This window comes from Echeneis naucrates, chromosome 21 (assembly GCF_900963305.1).
Source record: "Echeneis naucrates chromosome 21, fEcheNa1.1, whole genome shotgun sequence".
In the NCBI taxonomy this organism is placed as follows: Eukaryota; Metazoa; Chordata; class Actinopteri; order Carangiformes; family Echeneidae; genus Echeneis; species Echeneis naucrates.
This window is the reverse complement of record NC_042531.1, coordinates 3,794,059-3,817,635: the sequence shown is the minus strand read 5'-3', so window position 1 is coordinate 3,817,635 and position 23,577 is coordinate 3,794,059. Positions and strand designations below refer to the sequence as shown.

The 23,577-nt window shown below is 44.6% G+C and overlaps 2 protein-coding genes across 5 annotated transcripts; both read left to right on the top strand.

Annotated features, from left to right (window-relative positions):
• The first annotated feature begins 133 nt into the window (after window positions 1–133).
• Window positions 134–6,287, top strand: LOC115035209 (interleukin-1 receptor type 1-like). Of its 3 annotated transcripts, none has more exons than XM_029492932.1 (12): window positions 134–375; window positions 1,420–1,483; window positions 1,743–1,983; window positions 2,149–2,341; window positions 2,562–2,712; window positions 2,875–2,937; window positions 3,455–3,566; window positions 3,682–3,830; window positions 3,954–4,091; window positions 4,401–4,565; window positions 4,690–4,841; window positions 5,176–6,287. In XM_029492932.1, exons 2-12 carry the CDS (start codon window positions 1,423–1,425, stop codon window positions 5,422–5,424), a joined length of 1,674 nt encoding a protein of 557 aa, XP_029348792.1. In that variant the 5' UTR covers window positions 134–375; window positions 1,420–1,422; the 3' UTR covers window positions 5,425–6,287. The 3 variants fall into 3 exon arrangements, with proteins under 3 accessions (XP_029348792.1, XP_029348793.1, XP_029348791.1); XM_029492933.1 differs by having other exon boundaries at window positions 134–380; window positions 3,682–3,773; XM_029492931.1 differs by having other exon boundaries at window positions 135–380.
• Window positions 6,288–7,937: 1,650 nt separating this feature from the next.
• Window positions 7,938–23,539, top strand: LOC115062145 (probable ribonuclease ZC3H12C). 2 transcript variants are annotated; one of them, XM_029530767.1, is made up of 6 exons: window positions 7,938–8,087; window positions 19,416–20,224; window positions 20,890–21,029; window positions 21,108–21,342; window positions 21,726–21,832; window positions 22,007–23,539. In XM_029530767.1, exons 2-6 carry the CDS (start codon window positions 19,527–19,529, stop codon window positions 23,428–23,430), a joined length of 2,604 nt encoding a protein of 867 aa, XP_029386627.1. In that variant the 5' UTR covers window positions 7,938–8,087; window positions 19,416–19,526; the 3' UTR covers window positions 23,431–23,539. The 2 variants fall into 2 exon arrangements, with proteins under 2 accessions (XP_029386627.1, XP_029386628.1); XM_029530768.1 differs by lacking the exon at window positions 7,938–8,087 and adding an exon at window positions 15,090–15,148.
• Window positions 23,540–23,577: the final 38 nt, after the last annotated feature.

Here is a 23,577-nt window from a genome sequence, read left to right as displayed (position 1 = left end):
TCTGTAACTGTAAATATTGTATGTGTAAGCACAAAATACACCTCAAGATGTGTGTCAGGTGATAGTAGAAAAATATTTGCAGACACCAAATTGAATGAAGTCACGACATGCAGAGTAACACATCTAACAATGTGCACAAGCTGCAGTGGATGTTTGCCACGTCGCTCACAGTCACACACCCACTGCCACTGCTGGAGCCAGCAAGGAGCTGGCTGTTAATGATTCAGTCAATGCAGGCTTCATTATGTGAATGCATGTGCGTGTGTGTGCACGTCAGGTGATTTCCTTGTTTGACTGAGGACGTATTAAAGCACACAGCTGAAGAGCAATGCCAACTGATCTGATTCCATCTACTGCAGCTCTGAACGCATTAGTGTAAGGTAAGTCATTTTCTGACAAATGTTGATTATTTAAAGATCTACTGAAGTTAACTGAGCTGAGGCAGGTTTATAAGGAAAACTGCACTTTACTGCAGTATACAGTGCTGGCATTTCAAAAACTATGAAGGAATCTTAAATATACAGAATAAGCAGAATAAATGAAACACATTTTATACTGAAGGAAGTTTTAATTATTTATGAGGATTAAATTTGTTGTGTTAACTGTATGACACGGCAAAAGCAGCAGGCTTGTGTCGGTTCACTGATGATTTATTTCCACAGCGTCTCTGACTTGTGGTAAAAGTCTTCAGTTGTGTAGTCCTTTCTGTTGTCATCATTCCCAATCATCAGTTTATGTCTGCATCCAACACACACAGTCTAAAGTAATCAGACTTCCAATCTGTAAAGACAGTTTAACAAGTGGAGAAGAAGTAAAGAGCTTCTCCTTTCTTGAAAGAAGAAGAAAAATAAAAAAGGATCAAGCTTTAACCGCTGATGTTGTCACATTTGGCCGGAGCAGAGTTTATCAGCCTTATCAGGAGAGGAACTTGCTGAATACACACAAGAGTGTTATCTTTACAGGATGGACAGGTCCTGACTCTTTCCCCTCACTTATCTTATCGTTTCCTTTTATCTATCGCAAATTAACAGAAGCTGCACTTTTCACTTTTCACAGCTTTAATTTTTGACACTTAAAGATGTAATGATTCATATATAAATGAGAGAACTAAAGGTCCTGAGAGGCTGTTAAATGAACATTGTGGTTTTTGTGGAGTTGTGGATGTTTCTGTGAAAATACAAGCAGGGAGATTTATTATTATTATTATTATTATTATTATTATTTAAAACGTTGTCTGAAGTTTGATGCAGTCAACATGACAGACGTATGACTATGTCCCTGTGTCAGCTATCACAGATTCTGCAGTTACCTTCTGAGGTCCCCTTCATGAGTTTCTGTTACATTAACCTAACATTAACCTAACCTAACAAAAGGACTGGCTCTGACTTTGACTTTCTTTATTTTATTTTTCCCTCTCAGGTAATGAATGCTTCCGGATTTTTCTGCCTCGTCCTGGTGTTGGTGTGCACGTCTGAATGCTCAGGTAATGTATAGATGAGGAAAAAGTGACAAACTCATAATAGAAAAATAGAGAGCGTTCTACAAAAGTTACCACGTTTAAAAGAGAATAAAATGGTCTAAATTGTATTGCATTACACAGTAACATTTGGATAAGGCTGATGATAGCTCAATTTATTATGATGATAATCATGATCATTTTAATTGCAATCATCGTTGTTAAATTCTGCATGACTCACTTTCCTCTTCTTCATCAACTTTCTTGTTTCCTGTCTCCTTTTCAGAGACAGCTGAGCCAGAGTGTGACGTCGTCGATGTGTTCAAGCATAGTTTCCTGGCAGGTGAAGCGTTTCTTGTGCCTTACTCTGTGTTCCCCGATGACCTTGATAAAAATTTCATATGGTACAAAAACAACTCAAAAGTAGCTTACATCTCATCTGATAAAAATGCGAGTGTACACTATGATGGAGGAGAGCTGATTTTCTTAAACCTCCTGCTCGAGGACTCTGGCATTTACACTGCTCGGTAAGAACAAAGCAACAAGCAACAAAAAGTTTTACCAACTTTGGAAGAGATTATTTCTGCAATTAAATCAGACAGACTTTGACAAATTAAGTCCAAAGAAACACAAAACTGTGGGCCAAGTACCTGCTGGAGTAAATTTGCCATCTCTGATTGCTTCTCTTTCAGACTTCTGAATTCATCATCAGGAGTGTGCCAGGAATTCAAGACAGAAATTAAAGTGTTCAATGCCAGCGAAAGAAACAACAGTGACTTATTTTACGGGAAAATTAGTGCCGCTGACCAGTACTTGAAGGTGTCGTGTCCACATCCTCTTACCATCACATGTGAAAGATTTGGAGGAAATTTCTCCTGGTACAAGGTATGAGAGCGTGTGATCACTGTTTAACTGGTATACTTCTACGGAACACAAACAAACTTCAGACAGCTGCCTAAAACTGGAACAATGTCACTTTAACTTCAATGCTTTTGTGTATTTTCCCCTGAAACTGTAAAGGCCAAATGATTGAAGTCTGCCAGTCTGTTGTGTTTTTAAACTCCTTTCAAAAAGTGTGAGTCCTTCTTTCTTGTCTCGTCTGCAGGACTTCAGTCCTCTTCCAGCTAACAATCATGTTACCTTCCTGGTTGAAAATGCTTCCAAAAAGGACAATGGCGTGTACACTTGTGTCTGCACCTGGATGTACAATCACAAAGTGTACAACTCGTCAGCTTCCAGGAAGTTGGAAGTCGTTGGTGAGAGATTTTTCTTTCCAAGTATTTATTAACCTTCTGCCAGATCTGTGTTTAAAGGGACGTAGTGCGTTGAATTTCCAGCCTGTCAGGTAAAATATCAGTTGAGTAAAGTTCCAAGAATTTGTGCATTTCGTCAAGCAACTGTGCTATTTTTGCTTGCAGAAAGACAGAAGGACGCCTGTGACATTCTCTCCCCGAGTGAGCCGGAGCAGTTGGCCGCTGAAGGTAGCAAAACACAACAGTGTTGCCACAACACAACAAAAACAATTCGTTGGCTGCAGCTGATTTTCTGTAATAAAAGGCATGAAAGGACACATTTTCAGTGAGCACACGCTGTAGGCCCCCTTATACATTTATAGGTGTGGTGTGTCAACTGAGTCAACACACTTTTGAACCCTCGAATTCAGCTCTTTGTTTATCAACCGACTGACTTTATCGTGCAAATCTGAGCAATTAAAATTTTTAGGTGCACCTCAAAATGTCCACATGGTGCCTCGCTCTTCAGACAGGAAACCACCAGATCACCCCCTCAAGTCCAAAACCTTTAGAGGCCTCAAGTTTCCTTCAGAATTAGCAAACAGTTTCTCATGCTGGACTATTTTTCTTGCAATTATCTTTTTCTTTGTGATTGCATTCCTGAATCAGAGCTGATGTCAGAGCTCGGTGTTTGTTTTGTTGTTAAATTGCTCAGAAATATAAAATGAATATGAAAATGAAATAATAATACGTTCTTTCCTCTCAGGCTCTATGATCAAGCTGAATTGTTCAGTTTTCTGTGGAACTAACGCGGATGAATGTGAGGCTAAGTGGTATTTCCAAGATGAGAAGGATAGATACAGTCAAACAACGGATCTGTAAGACTGCCCCAAAACACAGAAACACGCACTCATCTCCATCCATCTGATAATCATCCACACAAACTGATTATCAACATTGGTAACAACTTGTTTCCTCTTCATTAACTTGTAGATTCACTGATAGTCGTACGAAGAACGTCATCTCCACTGCCACGCTCACCATCGACAAAGTGTCAGCTGAGGATTTCAGCCATCCATTTACATGTGAGGGGAATTGCTATTACGCATTTAAAGAAACAGTGGTAGCTCTGAAGCGGAAAGGTTGGTGACAGGAATGTCTACACTAATTTTTGTTTTTTGTTTTCGTATTCAATTTCTTGGCGAATTGAAAAGTTTTAACTTTCGCCTGATTGTTGTTTTTTTTTTCTCTCTCTCTGTCTGCAGCGTCAGTGAAGGCAATGGTCATTAGAACAGTGTGTGTGTTGCTCTTCTTTGTGTTGGCCGTTGTGCTCATAAAGTTCTTCATCATCGACATTGTGCTCTTCTTCAGAGCCTACTTGCCTGTACACCTAAACTATAAAGGTCACAAAGAGTTTTCTTTCTTCCTTTTTTTTTGTGGCATCCTGAACAATTGAGCAACGTGTTTGTCATCTTCATGGTTGTTTGTTGCTAAGTGCCTCCAAAGCTAGTAAGGAATTAGCTTTTTAATCACTTCATCATTACATGACAAGCTCAAATTGAGTTTTGTGAGTTATACAACTTTATTTTATCAAAACCAGATGGCAGTTTATAATTTAATCTGTCAATAACAACCACACTAGAAAGTCACGATTCAACGTTTAAGAAAACAAAGGATACGTCAGCCTCGATGACTTTGTCTGTATTTAATAGATCCGAGACTGTACGACGCTTACGTTGTCTACCAGACGCAGAACATGGACAAGGAGACTGAAATCATGCTGAGCCACTTCGTCACGGAGGCTCTGCCCTCAGTCCTGGAGAAGAAGTGTGGATATCGGCTCTTCATCCACGGGAGGGATGACATACCTGGAGAAGGTCTGAATTTTTCCCACCCAACAAAGGCCCGCTTTAAGGGTTTTTGTTTTGAGGAGCCTATTTTTTCATATTCAAATTGTTCCATACAAAAAGATATTGCCAAGCATTTTGTCTGACCCTGCAGACCGTCTGGAGATGGTGGAGTACACCATAAAAGAGAGCAAGATCCTGATGGTCATCCTCACCCCGGGATCAGGATCGAAGTCTGAGACCGCAGACCGCTGTCCTACATCAACTGACTCTGACAGCTCTGTTGTCGGAGGGTTCGACTGGCAGGTAGGACCAAAACCACTGAAACCACAACGACTGCTTAACCTCATGGAGCGTTTCAAAGGGCTCGTCACTGACTACTTGGGTGCTATTGGTCCAGACCCAGAATTACACAATTCCACCGAGTGTTTGTTTCAAAATCAGCCATCAAGTCCCAGATCTGTCGGATTTTTCCTCAAAATAGAAGCAATTATAATGGACCAAAAAGTGACCTTAAAAAAACATTTCTTAAAATCATGAAGTTGTTCGTTATCTTGCTCTGAGATTTTACTTATAAAATATAAATATTAAAAAAGTTTTAGCAGAGGACTAAAACAAAATGTCCCTGATGATTTTGCAGGTGGGTCTTCACCAGGTGCTGGTCCAGAGGGACATGAAGGTGATTCTGATCCAGGTGGGGGACACCGGGCCTCAGGGGTACACACACCTTCCCCCTGGTTTGCAGCACCTGATTCGGAAGAATGCCCCCTTAAAGTGGCCCAATAATTCACGTGGGACAGCGGCGTGGAACTCGCGCTTCTGGAAGAGGGTGCGATACCTCATGCCCGCCACGCCTGCCAAAAAATGTCCACGGTCTGCTGTTATTTAAAAAGGCCTTGGCTGTCTGATTCCCTCTGAACTGCCTGCGATGATGCATGCATGAAACAATGTAAATGTTTTTACATATACATCAGTTCACTTTGTCAGCTGATATGAGGTTGTGTGAATATATAAGGTAAGAAGTCGTACTAGTTGCTGCTTGAATATTGTTTATATTTATATTATATGTATATTCCGTTATTTAGAAAAGTCTGTCATAAAGGTTTCACCTGTTAATGGCTCCACTGCTTACTTATTGAGGACGAGGCTGGATTATTTGTGTGGCTGTGGGGGAGCTGCACAGCATCCCCCCTCACTAAGGTGAAAAATAAAAGCAACACACATTGCATACGCCAATACAGGAAGTAGTTTTTTTGTTTTGGTCTTTTATTTTGGAAAGAAAGCCCTGGCCAACCCCTCTCTCTCCGAGGTCTACTTCCAGGGGTGTGTCTTCATGGACTCCACACGTGAGGATGCAGCCACAGGACTTCGGCAGCTGTACCTTGTTAGGCTGAGTGGAGGGATCGGGGGAGGGGATATTTAAATGGCCTTATGTTTTGTATTACTTTAGTTAGTTTTCTTTTTTCTGTATTATTTTTTAACTGTATTAGTATTTGAGCCATTTGCATTGTGTTTAATGGTAAATATTGTTTATATTTTAAAGTTAAGGGAGGAGTTCCTTGATGTTTGGATGGGTGTGGGAGGAGAAAAGCCAGGTGAGGGACAGGTTGTGTCTCCTCTGCTGAACGGCTGCTGCACCTGTGCGTCCCCTCTGTCTCCCAGGAGGTGTGCTTGGTGCTGCTGCTTCTTTGTACCCTTTTTCTTTGGTTTGTAACTCAGTAAAGAGGAAAAGCCAGAGCTCTGGAACAAAAACGCTGCTGCCTCGTGCTTCTTCTGCCGTCAGGTCAGGCTTATTAACATCAAAACCCTGCAGTGGCTCTCTGAAAATAAAGGTATGCCAATTTTTGTTGATTTCTCAGCACAACAGAAACAAGTTTCTCAACAGATACAATCAATATCAAATGAAAATATATTTTTGTCATCCTGTTAAGAAGTTATTGTAAATATGGTAAGGCTGTTTTAAACATTGTGTCTGGTTAAAATCAGGATTTTAACCATGTTAATGTGGAGGTTTGATGGAAAAAAAGAACAAATCATGAGCAAAATAAGTCTGTGGACTGTGGAGCATCACAAACCAAAGAAACCAAAGGAGTCCGTTCTCAGGGGAAATAAACAGAACACCATCAGAACAGCCAACACTGATACAGAAGAATCCACATTGAAGGGCGGATCAGTCACACAGAAGACACGCCCCCATACACATGCTTCAAAAATTAAAGAGGAACTCATGACGAAAATATTCACTGAGCCAATTAACCAACAAGTTGGAATATTTCCTTGTAGACTACTTTACAGTCGCCCCTTCATGGAAACTGACTTCCCTTTTACACTCTCTGGTTTGACTGAGGATCTCATAAATCTGTTTCCTCCGGAGCCTCCCTGATGGTCGGTCACTTTCTGATGGTCGGTCACTTCCTGGTGGTGAATTACTTTCTGATGGTCGGTCACTTCCTGGTGGTGAATTACTTTCTGATGGTCGGTCACTTCCTGGTAGTGAATTACTTCCTGATGGTTGGTCACTTCCTGTCGGTCACTTCCTGGTAGTGAATTACTTCCTGACTGTCGATCACTTCCTGACGGCTGGTCACTTTCCTGATGGTGAATTACTTCCTGATGGCCGGTCACTTCCTGGTAGTGAATTAGTTCCTGATGGTCGGTCACTTCCTGTCGATCACTTCCTGACGGTCGGTCACTTCCTGCCTCACCAATCTTACCACACAAAGTCAGCCGTCAACACTAACCTGTGTTTACCTGCCGTCTCACCTGGGCACGAGGGAGGCGAGGGGCGAGGCTGAAGTACCAACCACCTCGTACTTTTGTAATTTTTTAATTTTTATATAATGTGTATATTCAAACGCCGTTTTTAAATAAAAATATGAAGCGTGGCAGAATACTTTCTATATATTGTTAAATATATCAGGAGGAGAATTTGATCTTTGTCCTTGTTGGTTTCTAACATGTTGTGTTGGGATTAAGTAAAAATAAAATATTTTAATATAAACAGCTCTATTTATTAATTATTTATTTATATCACATCGTTAACAATCATTTGTGACCCCTCTGATTTCTAATTTATCTGTAGATTCAGTGTTTGTCCAGCAGAGAGAGACAAATGAAGGTTTAACTTGGTGGACTTACTGAAGACCTTAAGATCAGATCTATTAAAGCATTTTTCTCTCTTAAAGTCATTTTGTCATTTTCAATTCACACTGTGATTTACATTTATTAAATGTAGGAAATAAAAAAAAAAAGAAAAGGCCTAAGATGTCAAAAAGTGTAGAGACTGTACAGAAGAGAAGACATGAAGAGAGAGAGAGGGAGGGAGAGGGAGGAAGAGTTTGCATCAGACAGATGTGGCTGCTCAGTGTCCACTGGGTGGAGACAGTCAGACAGACACAGCTGTCAAAGCGTCTCTGTCTCATTCTTTCCTGAAGCAGACAGCTGATGACATTATTGTCTTTCCAGTTTCGAAGCTGATCCTCTTCTATTCTGGGTCGGCGTCTCAGACTGTGATGGAGGACTGAGTGAGGACAGGATGGAGGCCGTGTGAAGGTAGGTCAAGACTTCTCAATCTACCTCTTTTACATTCTCATGAATTAATAAAAAAAATGCTTTAATATAACAACAAAATCAGATTATTTAGAACTGAGTGTAAAAGCTGATACTGGGATATTCTTAGCCCATAGAAAGTAAAAGCATGAGCACGCACTAAAATATTAATAGAACAGATTTAAAAACATTTGTCTATTTACAAATGAAAATTCTTACTTATCTGCTCGACTTCAGGTCATTTATAGTCTGTCACTAATGTGTTTAAAATCCAACAACAGTGACCTATATACAGATTTTTGATGGCAGAATTCAGTACAACTCCAGTTATTTATGGAGCATATTAAAAAACATCATGCTGTTAAAATGGACGAGTCCAAGGATTCCCTCTCCCTAAAAACAACAGAAACCATTACAGTGAACACACAACGCCAAAAGTCTTAGCCTTCAAAACAACCATTTCAACACAAACACAGTGTCGCTTGTGCTTATAGGCAAAGTGCATGTCTTTGCTGTTCAGAGATTTAGGCGTGTGGCTGCTGACAGCTCCGGGTCAACGTGTCTGAGTTCAGACACTCAGCTGATCCTGAAACAGAGAGTCTGCAGCTGTGACACTGACGAACATAAAACCTGGTCAGTGATTCCCATCAACACAAACTTCTTCTAAAATGAGCAGAGTCATTTTGTCGTCACAATTGTGACTTTTTTTTGGAACTACAATTGTTAGCAGGAAAGGTTATGTCAAAAACTTGAAATAACTGTGTACCCTTATCACTATTCTGTACTGAGCCTCAGGCAACGCACAGAAATTTTTACTTTTATCACTTTCTACTCCTCTGATTTTTGGCAAAATAGTAAAAAAAAGAAAATAAAAAAAAATCCAAAACAAAGTAAAAGTGAAGTTGTGAAGATTTTACATTGAAGTGTATATGCTACTAATTTTAAAACACAATAACATTAAATTGAGATAATGTATTGAACAAGAAATGTAATGCTGTCCAGATTCCATTTTTTAACACAAATAGTTAAAATTTTTTCTGACACAAAAACTGAAACTATCATCGTCCTCACATCCTGTTCATGACAAAGATTTCAGACATTAACGCAAATCGTTGTTACCAAAAACGTCACAGCTTCACTGCAACCTGCATGTTGCATTACTTTCTACTGAAGGCAGACACCAGTTCCTGTGAAATTAGACTGTCAAAACAGCATGTAGCAGTAACACACAGGTGTGTGTCACCAGGAGACACACCTTTGTGTGTCAGATGATAGTCAGCACAGTTCGTTTGAATCCATGAATGCTCTGCAAAAGTCCCTGTGTGCCCTTTTAGCCCTCAGCCCGCTGCACGGACCTCGACATGTCTGTGGACTGCCAGGCGGGACATGTGTGTCTGTGTGTGTGTGAGTCTGTGCGTAAATGTGCATGTGTCAGCAGAAGCAGGGCTGCGGCACACTCCCTTTGAAAAGGTGGTGGGGGTGGGTGACGTTTGGCCCGGCAGCTGGGAGCTGCTCCGTTCTTTTGTTCCTCTCTGACCCCGCTGACCTGGCACTCGCCCCGATGTCACAAACACACTTCCACGCACCTGCACGTAGTCAGACACATGACCGCACTTACACACGCACGCACACACACAGGCATGCATGTATGTAAATGTGGAAATTTGCTGAAACACGCCACAGACATGCACATATATACACACAAACTGTTCAATAGGCCAGGCCCAGAGGGGACGATACATCATGACTTAATCAGTGTGTGTGTGTGTGTGTGTGTGTGTGTGTGTCTCTCTCTGACTTGCTGCTTGTTGTCTAGTCACTTCATCATGACAGCACAGCTGTGACTGTAAAAATCATCATATCTCCATTATTCCCTTCCTGGTTTGTCAGGAGCTGAAAAGTTCCAGTGACCCTTCAGAGCTACAACAGGAAGCAGAGTCGCATTTAAATTTGTCGCATTAAAATTCACAATTTAACTGCACACCAGCTGTTGGCACAGACAAGAAGGTCGTTTTCTGGAGGTTTCTGACTCAGCCTGCAGTCCTTCAGCTTCACTCCCTCACCTGTCACTAAAAGTAAAGTTCAGTGCATGTTTAGGTTGTCGTTGGTCTCAGTCTAAACGTCAAACAGTAAAACAGAAAGCTAAAGACTAATCGCTCCGAGCCGACGGTGCTGATCAGGCTGCAGAGGCTTTATTGGCCTGAGTTATGTTGTAAATCCCGGCAATGCGTCTTTCTTTGTGTGACTGCTGAATAACTCCATCTTCATTACACACAACACGAGCCGGGCGAACAGCAGGTGGCGTGTGTGTGTGTGTGTGTGTGTGTATGTGTGTTCATGCTGCCTCTTTGCCTCCTTAAATGACCCAGAGGGCATTGGGCCTAAGGCCAACCTTTTGTGCCTTCAAAGTCTGATGACCCCGTCCCATCCCCCTCTACACACACACACACACAGACGTGGCCTGGTGTGGTTTGTTTGGCTTCCCTCTTCACAGGTATCGGAGCCTGTGTGGGGGCAGTTGGTTCAGCATGATGCCTGCAGAGTGTGTGCTGTTGATACCAGCTGGACCTCCTCTCCTCTGAGTCCAGTTCTCAGACCAGTAATCCCTGCTGCCTGGATCGGCTGCAGGCGCTGCTCCTGCTGTTCCCTCTGTTTGGATTGTCTTTGTCCTCTGGCCCTTTTCTCTTCCTTTTCTCATCACTCAGAGTAAAACATGTTACACTGGACACCGGTGGGATTTGCTTTGAAATGTGAGTGTTTGGGTAGGGGCTGTTATTTGATCTGCCCCGGCCTGGGCAGCACCGCTCATGATGACAGTCCTTCTAAAAAAGCAGACTGATTTTTAAAAAAACTTTACGTCTTCAGCAGGTCTGTCACTGTTGCTTGAATATCAAGTGGTGAAGACGGAAATGAAGTCATGCATGAAGTCACGGTTGATCTTTTAGTTGCTGCAGAAGTGACATTTATTCAAACGGTGTGTTTGAGATCCAGAAGAAAGACTGGAGGACTGAGGAAGAGGATACAGCTTGAAAAACTTTCTCTTAGAACCACCAACTTCTTCACACTCTGCTGCACTGCAGCTCCAGCTCCTTATATATCCATTTGATCAGTTTTATTTCTCCTCATTTAAAACCATAATGGACTCATCGAGTCAGTAAATTAGATTACTGTATAAAAGCCATAAAATGAAGAGATTGAACAGATTCTTTAACCAAAAATGAGTTATATAACAAAACTTCTGAGATCTCAGAGAGTTGTATTGTATTATGCATTTTGAAAATACACAAAAAGCTGTTTTGTAAGCACACGCATGCCTGTCAGAAAATAGATTCATTGTTCAAACAAAGCAAAAGTGACTCGCCGCTTCATGGCTTTGATGATTCTGTCAGATTACGTGCCATCTCCATATGTTTCCTCTATTGTTTTCAGAAATGCCACACATGTCAAACAGAACGAGCCAGATTTATCTCGTGTAAACAGCCGCCTCAGTGTGCGGCGCTGCGCTGCACTGTGGCGAGGTGCAGGCAGGCGGCGGGCAGCAGGACACCTGTTCATCCTGCGACCAGAAGCAGATGGTCCACATGGCTCCTGCTCCCTGAGGGGAAAACCTGTCAGCTGAGCCCCAATTAAGGAGTCACTGACAGCCGGGGGGGGTCAGGGGGTGCTGCGGAGCTAAATCAGTAATGAAATGACTGTAATGTGATAAATGAACAGTTCGACTGATAGGATCTCTGTAATTCCTTCAGTTTCCTTTAAAGTCCGCAGCGACTCGGCAAACTGCATTTATGACAAATACAACTTTGCTTTAGCTATGAAGCTTCACAAACACAACAAGCTGCCTGAGGCCAATCTTTGCTAAGCCGTTTATATTCCTACTCTTTAATGCGTTCTTTTAACAATATTTGTATTAATTCATATTTTCCTGTTAATCTTTTATATGAATGAAGCTGAACCAAACTGATGTGCAAACGGACAAAGTTTAACTGAAACAGCTAAGTAAATAGTTTGTCACTGAATTGTTAACTTCCTCCTGAAGGTTGCTGTTAAAAACGCAGTCCAGCAGTCATAAAGGGGGATTATCACAGACGTCTGACTCCACACTGAAATCACTTTAGAGGAAGATGAGAACGTAATTATCTGAAACGGTAACATTCACTCTTTGTTTGTTACACAACCTCAGCTCCACTTAAATAATCAGTGGCTGGTTTATGATTTTCTGTGTAAAATAATTTAAATTCACTGGCGAGCTGATGTGTCCTGTTTCAGTTTCTGAGGCGGAAAATTCTGCCATAATTCTTTTGGCAAAAAAAGCTCTTTGGATGAAAACACCAGTCGCTGGGCATCGGCCTGCCAATATCAGTGTTGGCTGTAATTTTCACAAATGTAAAAATATTTTTCGTCCAAAGAAAAGTGTCACTGCAGTTGGAGAGTACAGTCGGAGCAAAAACTGTCACTCCCTCTGCACAAAACCAGAACAGGTGCTGCCAGACAAACGACTTTTTTTTTCTTCCCATGAAGGAGAATTTGCACGAGCAATATTGACTTTTACTGTAAAAACTTGAAATGACCTTTTAAGAAGATTTGAATGTCCTGGTGAGGACTTTACAGAAGAAGTGTGCTGATCCTTAGTTAGATTACAGGTTTGTTGATTTTAACAAACACTTCCAAAAGCCTGCTTCAGGATCGTCAGGCTGGCAGCAGCCCTGATGGGTTGTTGTGACAGTCAGTTACTGTTATTAAAGCAATAAAAAGAAAAAGCTGAAAAATTAAAAATGGCAGCGAACATGTCACAGTTAGACAAAGCTGATTGTCGATTTGGGATTCACCCACTCACTTCCTGTTTGTTGGTGCTCTCTAATATGTGATGCATCATCAGTTTCATTATGTTGTGATGAGTAAATTAATTTGGACAGGATGATTAATAGGCTAACACTTCATGATCGAAACAGCGGGTTTAATTGAAACAGGCCGCTGGCTAAATTATTGCAGTTGTGGACTGAAACTCTGAGCAGATGCTCGGTCAGATGCGTCAGGCCGAGTAGATATTTCTAAGTTTGGTTCCTTATTTAAAACACTTCAGCGATTCAGAGCACTGGCTCAGGACCGAAGGGGGCTGAAGGGAAACCTTTGCTTTATTTAAGTGCATAAAAAGAGGAAGCTGGTCTGAGAAGCGGATAAAAATGAAGGCAAAGGATTGAGGTGTGGCTGAAGGGGAGCAGGTGTGTGGACAGGAGGAGACACTCCCCCATCGACCTTCAGGCTTCAGACACAATAACATGGACTTTAAAAGGCGGAAACTTACAGACGACCGTAATGAAGTTCATTTACCGGACTGCTGATTGTACTTTACTTTTCTTTACTCCACTACACTGAATTTTATTTAACCTTTTCGTACTTGTTTGCTTTTGTTTCTATGGCTGGCTGTTTTGGGGAGCTAAAAGAGAAAATATAAATATGAAAAGACTCAGACTTTGAGGCTTATTGTACAAGAGTTTTATTTTCAGTCAGCTGGTTGTCTCTGAAATAGTTCTGCACAAATACACAATGGAATAACACAATGATACATAAAACACAATGCAGCTGTCCAAGACCTCCCCCTGGGAAATGTTGGAGAAAACATGATGAAGGCATTAATTTGATCAGACTTCTGTCACTGTTCCGTTTTCTGTGTTTTCCAGTCAAATATCAGTTCAGCCCACTGAATGAAAGGCTCTTTGATTTATTTTGGTCCATCGGCACCATCGCACCTTTTCTCTGTTGATGGCTTTGTTTCGTTCTCACTATGGTAAAAAAAAACCCTCCTCTTTTCTCATGATGAGATGGCCTGATAAGTGTTTAAAGTGCAGCCCGACAGGCAGTCTGTGTTTCCTTCTAATCTCCTCTGAGCCTAAAAGTAAGCCCCCTCCTCACAATATCGGGCCTTTGAAAAGTTGCCGCCATTTTGTCATCTCTGTGTCCAAACAATAAAACTCCACTCTTCCTATTTTCTGTCTTCTCCTACTTGTTTCCTTTTTTCTGCTTCTTGTTAGTTTGAAGGCTTTTTCCCTTCACAGCTTCCTTCCACACCTGCTAACTTTCTGTCTCACACACACACACACACACACACACACACACACACACACACACTACTTTTAACATAATTCGTCTCATTGTCTGAGTCAAACCAATCCCCCCACTCCTGAAACAAAGAGGTCGAAGGTGGCAGCCGTCCCAAATGGGCCAGGTGTTCCACAGGGCTCGATTCTGGGTCCTGTGTTGTTGTTTTTTTTCCTCCTCATGTATCTGTATTTGCGCGTGTGTGTGTGTGTGTGTGTGTGTGTGTGTGTGTGTGTGTGTGTGTGTGTGTGTGTAATGGCCCTGAGCATAGTGTGTCTGTGTGCAGCTGCCACTGAGGGCCCTCCTTTGTGTCCCTCTCCCCACCATTGTCAGCTCACGCCTTCTCGTCCATTCATGGCTCAAGCCGGAGGATGGTCATAGTGTGTGTGTGCGTTTGTAGGAGGGTGGAGTTATCCTGGCTTATCTTAGTGTGTCCTTTTTATTGGTGGGGAGATGGGTGGCTGGTTTGTGTACAGAATAAGCTTTGGTGGAGACAGGAAAGTGAGACGTGTGTTTGTGGTCGGATCTCTGCGTCGGTATTGGCTGGAGATCAGACTGAGCCTGACGAGGCGACGGTAGCTGCCTCACACTCCATCTGCTGTCAGTCTCACTGCTCAGCCTGCAGCTTCAGGACACCGCACTCTGCTTCTCCACCAAAAAATGAGAACTTGAAGGCTTTTCTCTCAGGACTGCTGCTAAACTCCATCAGGGACCTCAGTGGGATCGACAGCTTTACTTTGGATACTAACATTTAATTTCACTTTCTTTTGCTTTTAAAAGGAATTTTTCCTGTCACTCATCCAGAGTCACTTTTTCTGCTAAACCACCGGAAACCCCCCCTCCCCACCCCAAGGTTTTTCTCACTTTGTGCTGCCGGAGAGACCAAAGGCATCATTAGAGGAGAAAGATTATAAAGTTGTTGCCTTTTTGACATTTTGCTGCCTGGCTGTTTCCTCTGGAGCTGTGTGGTAAGTTTGGAATGGCACAAGATCTGCATGTTGTATATTGAAAACTCTGTCATCAAACTGATGCAGCATATTTATAAAACTGATTCTATAATATCCATCCATATTTTTATTAATAACTAAATCTCTCTGCCAATATTTCGTGACCCAAACGCTAAACGTGGATTAATGAGTCAGGCCCATATAAAAGCTTCCACGGTTGTTGTGTTGATTCTACTCAGGTCCGTTTTGTTGGTTTAAATCAGCACCAGACTCCAGTTTACCATCCATGTCTGATAATTTCAGGGTTATAATCTTCACTTTGGAAGGTTTTAGTGTAGACAGACTGTAAACTGTGTTGAAGTGAAAATGATACTGAAAGTCTTTGTGGGGGGGGGATTCCTCGGGGTTCTCCAACAACATGAGGAGCCTTTTAATTTCACTCCGACTGAATTGATCATCAGTACATCTTCACATATGAAGGCCTGTGATGTGTCCTGGGGGTTCTGCAGCAGAGCCAGAGTCTGCACAGATCGGGGTAAACGTGAATCAACCCCCCCGACCTGAGAGGTCACATGACAGAAAGTGTTGATATGTATCAGAGAGTCTGAAGCTGCACACCACTAGTTGCAGGAAAACTAGTGAAGGAAGGAAGGAAGGAGGAGGAGGAGGAGGATGCTTTCACGGAGGTCCCCTGTGGCTTCAGCAGGCATCTGCTGCCCCCGCTGCCAATATATACCCCCACCCCCACCCTCTACACGCCCTTTGTCCCCCTCCCAGCCGGTCACTGGTGTGGCAGACTGGTTCACTGCTGGGCTCAGCCAGCAAATGGCAGCCGCTCTGCAGCAGCCCTGAGGGACCGGTCCTCCCGGTCCGGCCTCGGGGGAGCTCATCCCTCCTTTCACCCCCCAAGGGGGCTAACCCCGGACCATGACACAGCGAGGCAGCGCAGGCAGGCCGGGTCACTGAGGTGGAGGCTGCAGCATCTGCTCACTGTGGATGGACCTGCCCACCCCCCCACCCCCCCCAAAAAAAAAAAAAACTCATTAACACCCACCGAAGTTATTTGGAGGTGAGTTATTCTCCCTGTAAACAACTTTACAACATGAAGGATCGATCAGCTGCAGGAGCTGAAACAGCCTTAAACACACAAATCTGGATTTCCTTTAAATGAACGAACGCTGCGGCCAAATATTTAGTTTAACAGAAAAGTTGTTGACTGTATGAAGCCGAAAAAAAAAAAATATATATACTATTAAAAATTCTATGAGAAAGAAAAAGGTATCCATTTACAAAATAGAAAAAAGTTCTTCCTTTGTGATCGACAGCGACGGACCACATTTGTGACAGAACTAGATCTCAGTCTTACTCAGATCATCATACTGAAACTCATCACATCTATTTTCACATTTTACGAGGAATATTTTATGACCGTAATCATTAAAACTCGGCCTACACAGATAGCACTAATAATACTACTACCAGTAATAATGGTAATGATAGCAAACGATTTTACATCGATGTTCTTTACAAATAAATTATTTAATGCTCCAGATATATCTAAAAAAAATCAATATCAGCACCAACATACAACACACAGACACACAGACACGCACAGACACGCACACCTGAATGGAAGGAAAAAAATTAAAGCTGTGAAATTAACAACTCAACTGATCAATAATGTAATATAATATAATATAATCATAATTTTCTGTCATGTCACCATTGTGTCTGAACCATATCTGCCCTAAACTGAGTGGATGTTTGTGCTTTTGTTTTTTTTTTTTTTGTTTTTTTTCTGTTGTTGTTGTCGTTGTTGTTGTTGTTGTGGTGGTGATGTTACATATCTGTTTAAAATATAAATTTACACACATTTACACAGGTGTGACGGTCTTTTGCTGTGTCACTCTCATATTTCTGCTGACTCCTCCACGATCCTGTCTGGCAACCTGTGTGTGTGTGTGTGTGTTGTGACCGGGTTTTAAACCCCCCAGCCTCCGTCTGTGCACGCCGCTCAGGCCAGCGGGACAATACTCCTGTCGCAGGAGGACAGATTGGGTGGCAGCTGCATTGTTGAAGGACAGCAAGCCAGACACACTTCTCTCCCCCCCCCCCCCCCCCCCCCCCCCCCACACACACACACACACACACACACTCTTGCTTTTTCTTTTTGTGCCTCTTTTGTTGTTGGCGGACTAAATTATTCCAGCTCTCTTGTGGCATTCAGGGTGACAAACAGTGTTGTGGCGGCGTAGACACGAGGGGTCGGGACATTAAGAGGCCCCCCCCCGCAGCACTTTAGACGTCTCATTACGACTGTCTCTAAATTATAGCCACACATGTTTATGCATACAGTGTTTCTAAATGAACTATTCAACCGTTTGACGGAGACACGTGGACAGAAACGGGCCTTTAGATAAAACGTGCTGAGGCTCGATGTGTCTTCTCCTCAGAAGTTCATCTAGATTCTGATCTGATTAAAAAGTAGCTCTGCTTTGAGTAACCTCCGGCAGAAAATGTTCAGTTCAGGAAAATTTGGTGGATGTTTGTCCGACAGTGTGTGACCTGGCTTCACCTGGCCCTCAGAGAAAACACTGAAGAGTCCTGGGAGCAGTTGGAGGCTTTGGAAGTACCCTGTGGGGGCATTCCCACAGACAAACATTACACACAAACACACCGACTGATATTTGTACGTGATCTGAACTGGTGTCAGAGACAAACCAAGCGAGTCCACAGTCAGAGACGGTTTGGTGTCGAGTTCAGATCCATGACCGTCCATTCCTTTTCCCACGGCCGCCTTTAAACGAGCATTTGTGTTTGCGAGCAGAGCGACTGAACGAACGAGCTTTAACGTTGATCACGTGTTCTACGACCTGCAGCACAATGAACAAAAAGTCCTGATGAGGGAAAATTATGCATCAGCCAAACAAGACTGAAACTAGAAGAGAACAAAGATGAGGCAGTCGGTTATTTCTCCGAGTGCTCTGAAAGGAGTGTGTGTGTGTGTGTGTGTGTGTGTGTGTGTGTGTGTGTGTCTGTCCTTAATAGGAACACATATTGTTGTTTTTAAGGGGTCACTGAGCAAACCCCCCCCCCCCCCTCCAACAGATCAGTCCTTGTTTTAACCGATGGACGCCTGCAGAGGCAGCAGGCCTCACTCAGAGGAAAACATTTCTCTGTCAGGTTGTTGAATTCAACAGAAAGAAAATGAGCGTTGTTTTGGGTGTGACTTTCTAACGCTGAGGCTTCGATGACGCCGTCAGTCTGTGAAAGTTTCATGATTGTTTTGTGGTCAGCTAAATGGAGGTGGCCGTGAGCTGACTCTTCTTCTTGTCAATTTCTCAGCAGCCTTTTGGACCAAACTTCTGTTGGGATGGGACATGAATCCGGTTTCAAAATATATTTTAGCTTTATACAATTTAGTGTCAGACAATCTGAGCTGACAGGTAAGATTGCTCTGTGTTGGTGGAAGTTTGTCCTCGACGGACGGATTTTATCAGAAAGGCCTGAGAAAGTCTTGAGTCAAGCACAAAAATCTCCTGAAATTCTGCTACGTGTGATGAACGTTAGTCTAATCAGGCTCCAGTGATCCTTCGGGAAGCTGCTGTGGGGAGGAGGACGCGTTTTTGCTGTTGTACCAATACGAGGAACCGACTGGGGCCCTGTTGTTGGGTTGGATCCCTAAAATGTCCCCGTTTTGCTCAAATATCTTATTGCAAACCTTCCCTGGCAGTTGTTGACCAAAAGCTATAACATTTATGATGCAGTCATATCGGGGGACCACAAAGGGACCACAGAGTCTGCAGATCTCAAGTGAAAACACGACGAGCTACAAAAACAACACAGAATCTGCTGCCAATATTTTCTGAAACCCGAGAGGCTTTTTGGCAGCGATGTGATCATACATGTCAGCGTGTTTTTCTTGGCCTTGTTTCTGCCTCACTTAGTGTGTGTGGTATGTTGCCTCTGGTCTAATTGGTCTTTTTTTTTTGACTCATTGTTGCTAAAATGCAAATGAGCAAAAAGCAGAGAGACAGGTAATGAAGTTACAGCTTCCAGCCATTTTTTTTAACTACTCGTAAACCTGTTGGGTGTACCAGGAAACTAGACATGTATGGGAGGCTCTTAATGACCAAATTACGAAGGTGGGGCCAGTGGTGTCACCGTCCTTCAGAGCTGACAGCACCATCCGATCTGTGTCAGGCGTGTTGAGATATTCAGATACACATCATATGAAAAGGAAGATGTAAATGGATTTATTATTTCTTACTCCTGTGTCTCCCTCCAGCTTCATCGAAGGTCCGGTCAGTGAGCTGTTGGCTCCCAGCAGTAACGGTGGGGTCGGTCAGGTGCCCGGGAGGTCACGGGGGGCGCGGAGCTGGATGTATGAGACGGCTTCATGGGCCTGAAGGACCATCTGGAGGATGGGACGGGCCACATCCTCAGCCTGGAGCTGGATCTGGACTACCTCCACGTGGAAGGTGCAGAGCGGCAGGGCGGCCTGAGTCCCACGACGGGTGCTAGAAACATAGGAGTCGGAGCTGGTGCCCCCGGCAGCAGCAGTAACAGTGCTGCTGGCAGCAGCGCCAGTTTTAGTACCCATTCGGGCTACAGCAGCAGCAGCAGCAACTTCTCCGAGGAGAGCGCCGTGTCCGACAGCGACGACGAGCGACTCCAGAATGGGCCTGGGTCTCAATCTGAAAATCCTCGTCACAAGTCCTCCTCATTCCGTCAGCCAGTCAGGCTGGACCTGACGCTAAACCACGCAGAGACAGAAACGCCACCGTCGACTGACCCCGTCACAGACTGCCGCTCCAAGGTGGAGTTCGCTCTCAAGCTGGGTTACTCGGAGGAGCTGGTGCTGCTGGTGCTCAGGAAACTGGGCAGGGACGCTCTCATCAATGACGTCCTGGGAGAGCTGGTCAAACTGGGAACCAAGACAGAGAGGGAGCAGCAGGGAGGTCCGACTGTGTCCCAGCCTCCCGCCACCTCTCCGTCCTCTCTGGACTCCTGCCGCCTGTTGTGTCCGATGGAGCTGCTGGAGGAAAAAGAGAACCTTCGGCCTGTTGTGGTGGACGGGAGCAACGTAGCAATGAGGTGAGGAAGAGGAGCCTCAGGCCTTCACATTCATGTGTCGACCCGCCATAACATCTGAGCTAGCTGATGATTCGTGCCTTATGTAGCACTGCTCACCGTGTGCCGCAGTCAAACGCCTTTAGGTAGGCTTTAATTAAAATGTCTTCACGTAAAGTGGCCTGCACAGACAATAATGAGAGCGAGTCCCACTCAACATCATCACACAAAACTACAGCTGTGAATCATTGTTTCAGTTTCATTCTTAGCTGGTTTGAAGGACTTCATGCAGGTTTTGGGAAGTTTGTTCCTGCCTGAAATGTTTACGGTGATCAGCTTTTATTGTGGTTGAATAAACAGGAAGTAGGTCAACAAACCGTACCTGACGTGAACCCGAGAGTGATAAACCCACAGGCAGAAGCAGCGAGAAAAATGTTTGTCTGTGCAGTTCCCTCAAACAGAGTTAGAGTGGAACTGATCACACACACCAAGAATTCAACCCTACACACAAAAATGTTGAAAGGTTCCATTTTAGGCTGCAGGTTTGTAAATGAACAGAGAACCTTTTTTCAGATAAATCTTTTTTTTTTTGTGCTTTCATTGAGCGTCCGGGTCAGTTCGGTTACACTGCAGACGAGTTGAACTTGACTTTGTGATCCAGGTCACTCCTTCTTCTTCTGTTCTTTCAGTCACGGGAATAAGGAGGTGTTCTCCTGTCAGGGCATCCAGCTGGCTGTGGATTGGTTCTTGGAGCGAGGTCACCGTGACATCACAGTGTTTGTTCCTGCCTGGAGGAAGGAGCAGTCACGACCCGACGCTCTCATCACAGGTAGCTTTGCTGCTTTTGAAGGGATTCCCCCATCTTCGTCTTCTTTTGTGCTACTGCACACAATTTCTCTTTCTCCAGACCAAGAGATCCTGCGGAGACTCGAGAAGGAGAAGATCCTGGTCTTCACCCCGTCTCGCCGCGTTCAGGGGCGCCGTGTTGTTTGCTACGACGACCGCTTCATAGTCAAACTGGCCTACGAGTCGGACGGCATCATCGTGTCCAATGACAACTACCGTGATCTGGCCAATGAGAAGCCAGAGTGGAAGAAGTTCATTGATGAGCGTCTGCTGATGTACTCGTTTGTAAATGATAAGTAAGTGGCTCGAGTTGAAGGAGAAAGGAAACTGCTGTAGAAGCACAATGCAGCGTTGCGGGGAAACTGCCTGAGGATGTGTCATTATCACACACTTTCATTTCCTCACCGCTCTTCTTTTGATCTTTATTGCTTCATTTTTGCTCCACTGATCAAATCGCCGTGTTGAGCGCTGCACAGACTTCTTCATGTTTGTGTCTTTGTACGATGTGATCTGTTGTCACAGGGATGATCATCGCTGACGCCACCTCTGTTTCTCCAAATCCTTTGAGAAGCAGCGAGAAAGATCCGATAAGATTAGCTGCTTGAAAAATAAATAAAAAAATGAATAAAAGCCTCATTTGTCACAAACAAAAGTTTGAATGTCTTGACTGTCTATTTAGATTCATGCCGCCAGATGACCCACTGGGCCGCCACGGACCCAGTCTGGAGAACTTCCTGAGGAAGAAGCCTGTTGTCCCTGAACACAGGAAGCAGCCGTGTCCTTATGGTAAAACATGAATTTATATCCATCTCTGTTCTGTTAGCGGCCCTCTAAAAACTGCTGCTGCAGAAACAATGAGCTTCGAGCATGTTGAGTTATGACGTTCCTCGAGAAGAACAATTCAAAACATTTTCGTTTCAGGACATTGGTTAGAAATACTCATCTTTTTTCATTCTTTAGGGAAAAAGTGCACATACGGTCACAAGTGTAAGTTTTACCACCCTGAGAGGGGCAGCCAGCCCCAGCGTGCCGTGGCCGATGAGCTCCGCGCCACCGCCAAAATATCGTCGGCAGCTTCCAGAGGCCTGTTGGAAGACGTCCTGATGATGAAGAGCCAAAGTTCTGGTCAGGGACTGCCCGAGGCTGAGTCCAGCCGGGGGACGCCAAAGAAACAGCCCAACCCGAGTCCCCGAAGCTCCTTCAGCGACCTCCAGGAGGACCGACTCCGGGCCCAGTCCAAAGCTGAGGGACGTAGAGGAAGCAACGGCAGCAGCAGCAGTTTTCTGGGGCATCCAGCTCCGGGGGGGCCCCCTTCATCGGGAAACCTGGACTGCATGGACTTACCTGGGGGTGGCGGCACCAGGATCGCTGCAGCCTCGGGACCAAGCCCGGCCGACAACTTCCGCAGATGTGAGTCCCCAGAGCTGGGCTACAGCTCTCTGGTAAAGGCCTACACAGGCCTCAGTCTGGTGGTCCCTCAGAGTCCTGAGTGCTTCTTCCCGGCCGATCTGCGAGTCGGATCGTTGCCGTCGGACTGCAGCAGCGAAGGCAGCGTCAGCTCGGACTCTTTCTCACCCGACCCTCTGTTAGATGATGGCCCAAAATGCCAATATCACCACCATCATCACTGCTCAGGTCAGTACAACCACCCCGTGACCCGAGTCCCACCCGGACTGGGCCAACACGCTCCCCGTGGGTATCAAGCTCTGCAGAGACCACATGGCTTTGGCCTGGAAAGCTCTTCTCCTGCCATCTCTCAAGCTTCCACACGTCCGTTCAAAGCCCCCTCTGCCTACATCCCTCCCCGACCCCAGCCTCCAGGAGATTTCCCAGCCCGTCCACCGTGTCTGCCCCAAACTCCCCCCTCACACTCCCACTCTCAGAGCTCTCCCATCGGCCACAGTCGGATGGGCTCCCTTTGGCAGGACGGCGGACTCCAGGACCCCCGAATGTTCGAAGGCTCGCCTCTTTACTCAAGGAGAAACTACGCAGGACTAAACCAACAACCGCAGCATCACATTAACTGGGACGTCCACTACCAGCCGTCCCCGAAGCCCTGCTACGATCCTTTCACCTTCCAGAGCCATCCGGACGTCCTGGAGAAGGACCGGCACTCCCTTTGGGGCAGGCCGGTCCACGTGTCCCCCCGTGGCCTTTCAACATCCAGCCTTCCGTCCTTCTCCCCCCACAAAAGCCAGCCCCAGCACCAGGAGCCGCCCGTCTTGGGCCGATACCAGGACGTCAGAGAGAAGATGTTTGTTAACTTGTGCTGCATCTTCCCTCCAGACCTGGTGAGGACGGTGATGGCCAGAAACCCTCACGTGACCGACGCTCAGGAGCTCGCGGCGGCGATTCTTTTGGAAAAATCGCAGCTCGGGTCCTGAAAGCAGCCGGAGGATGAAGTCAGGTTATCAACAAACACAAACCAAAACCACACAAGATGAGGCCAATGGTGACGGACTGCTCATTTTGAATGCGGGAACGTCGTCTCATTTATCTTCACGGTATTTTTTGTAAAGGGAAATGCTAAA

Bases quoted from the DNA above. Each gene is read 5' to 3' on its own strand.
- LOC115035209 (XM_029492932.1), top strand. From the start codon at position 1,423: ATGAATGCTTCCGGATTTTTCTGCCTCGTCCTGGTGTTGGTGTGCACG. The intron at 2,938-3,454 runs GTAGCAAAACAC...CTTTCCTCTCAG, and splicing joins GGAGCAGTTGGCCGCTGAAG to GCTCTATGATCAAGCTGAAT. The intron at 4,566-4,689 runs GTCTGAATTTTT...CTGACCCTGCAG, and splicing joins GGATGACATACCTGGAGAAG to ACCGTCTGGAGATGGTGGAG.
- LOC115062145 (XM_029530767.1), top strand. From the start codon at position 19,527: ATGGGCCTGAAGGACCATCTGGAGGATGGGACGGGCCACATCCTCAGC. The intron at 21,030-21,107 runs GTAGCTTTGCTG...CTCTTTCTCCAG, and splicing joins ACCCGACGCTCTCATCACAG to ACCAAGAGATCCTGCGGAGA. The intron at 21,833-22,006 runs GTAAAACATGAA...TTCATTCTTTAG, and splicing joins GAAGCAGCCGTGTCCTTATG to GGAAAAAGTGCACATACGGT.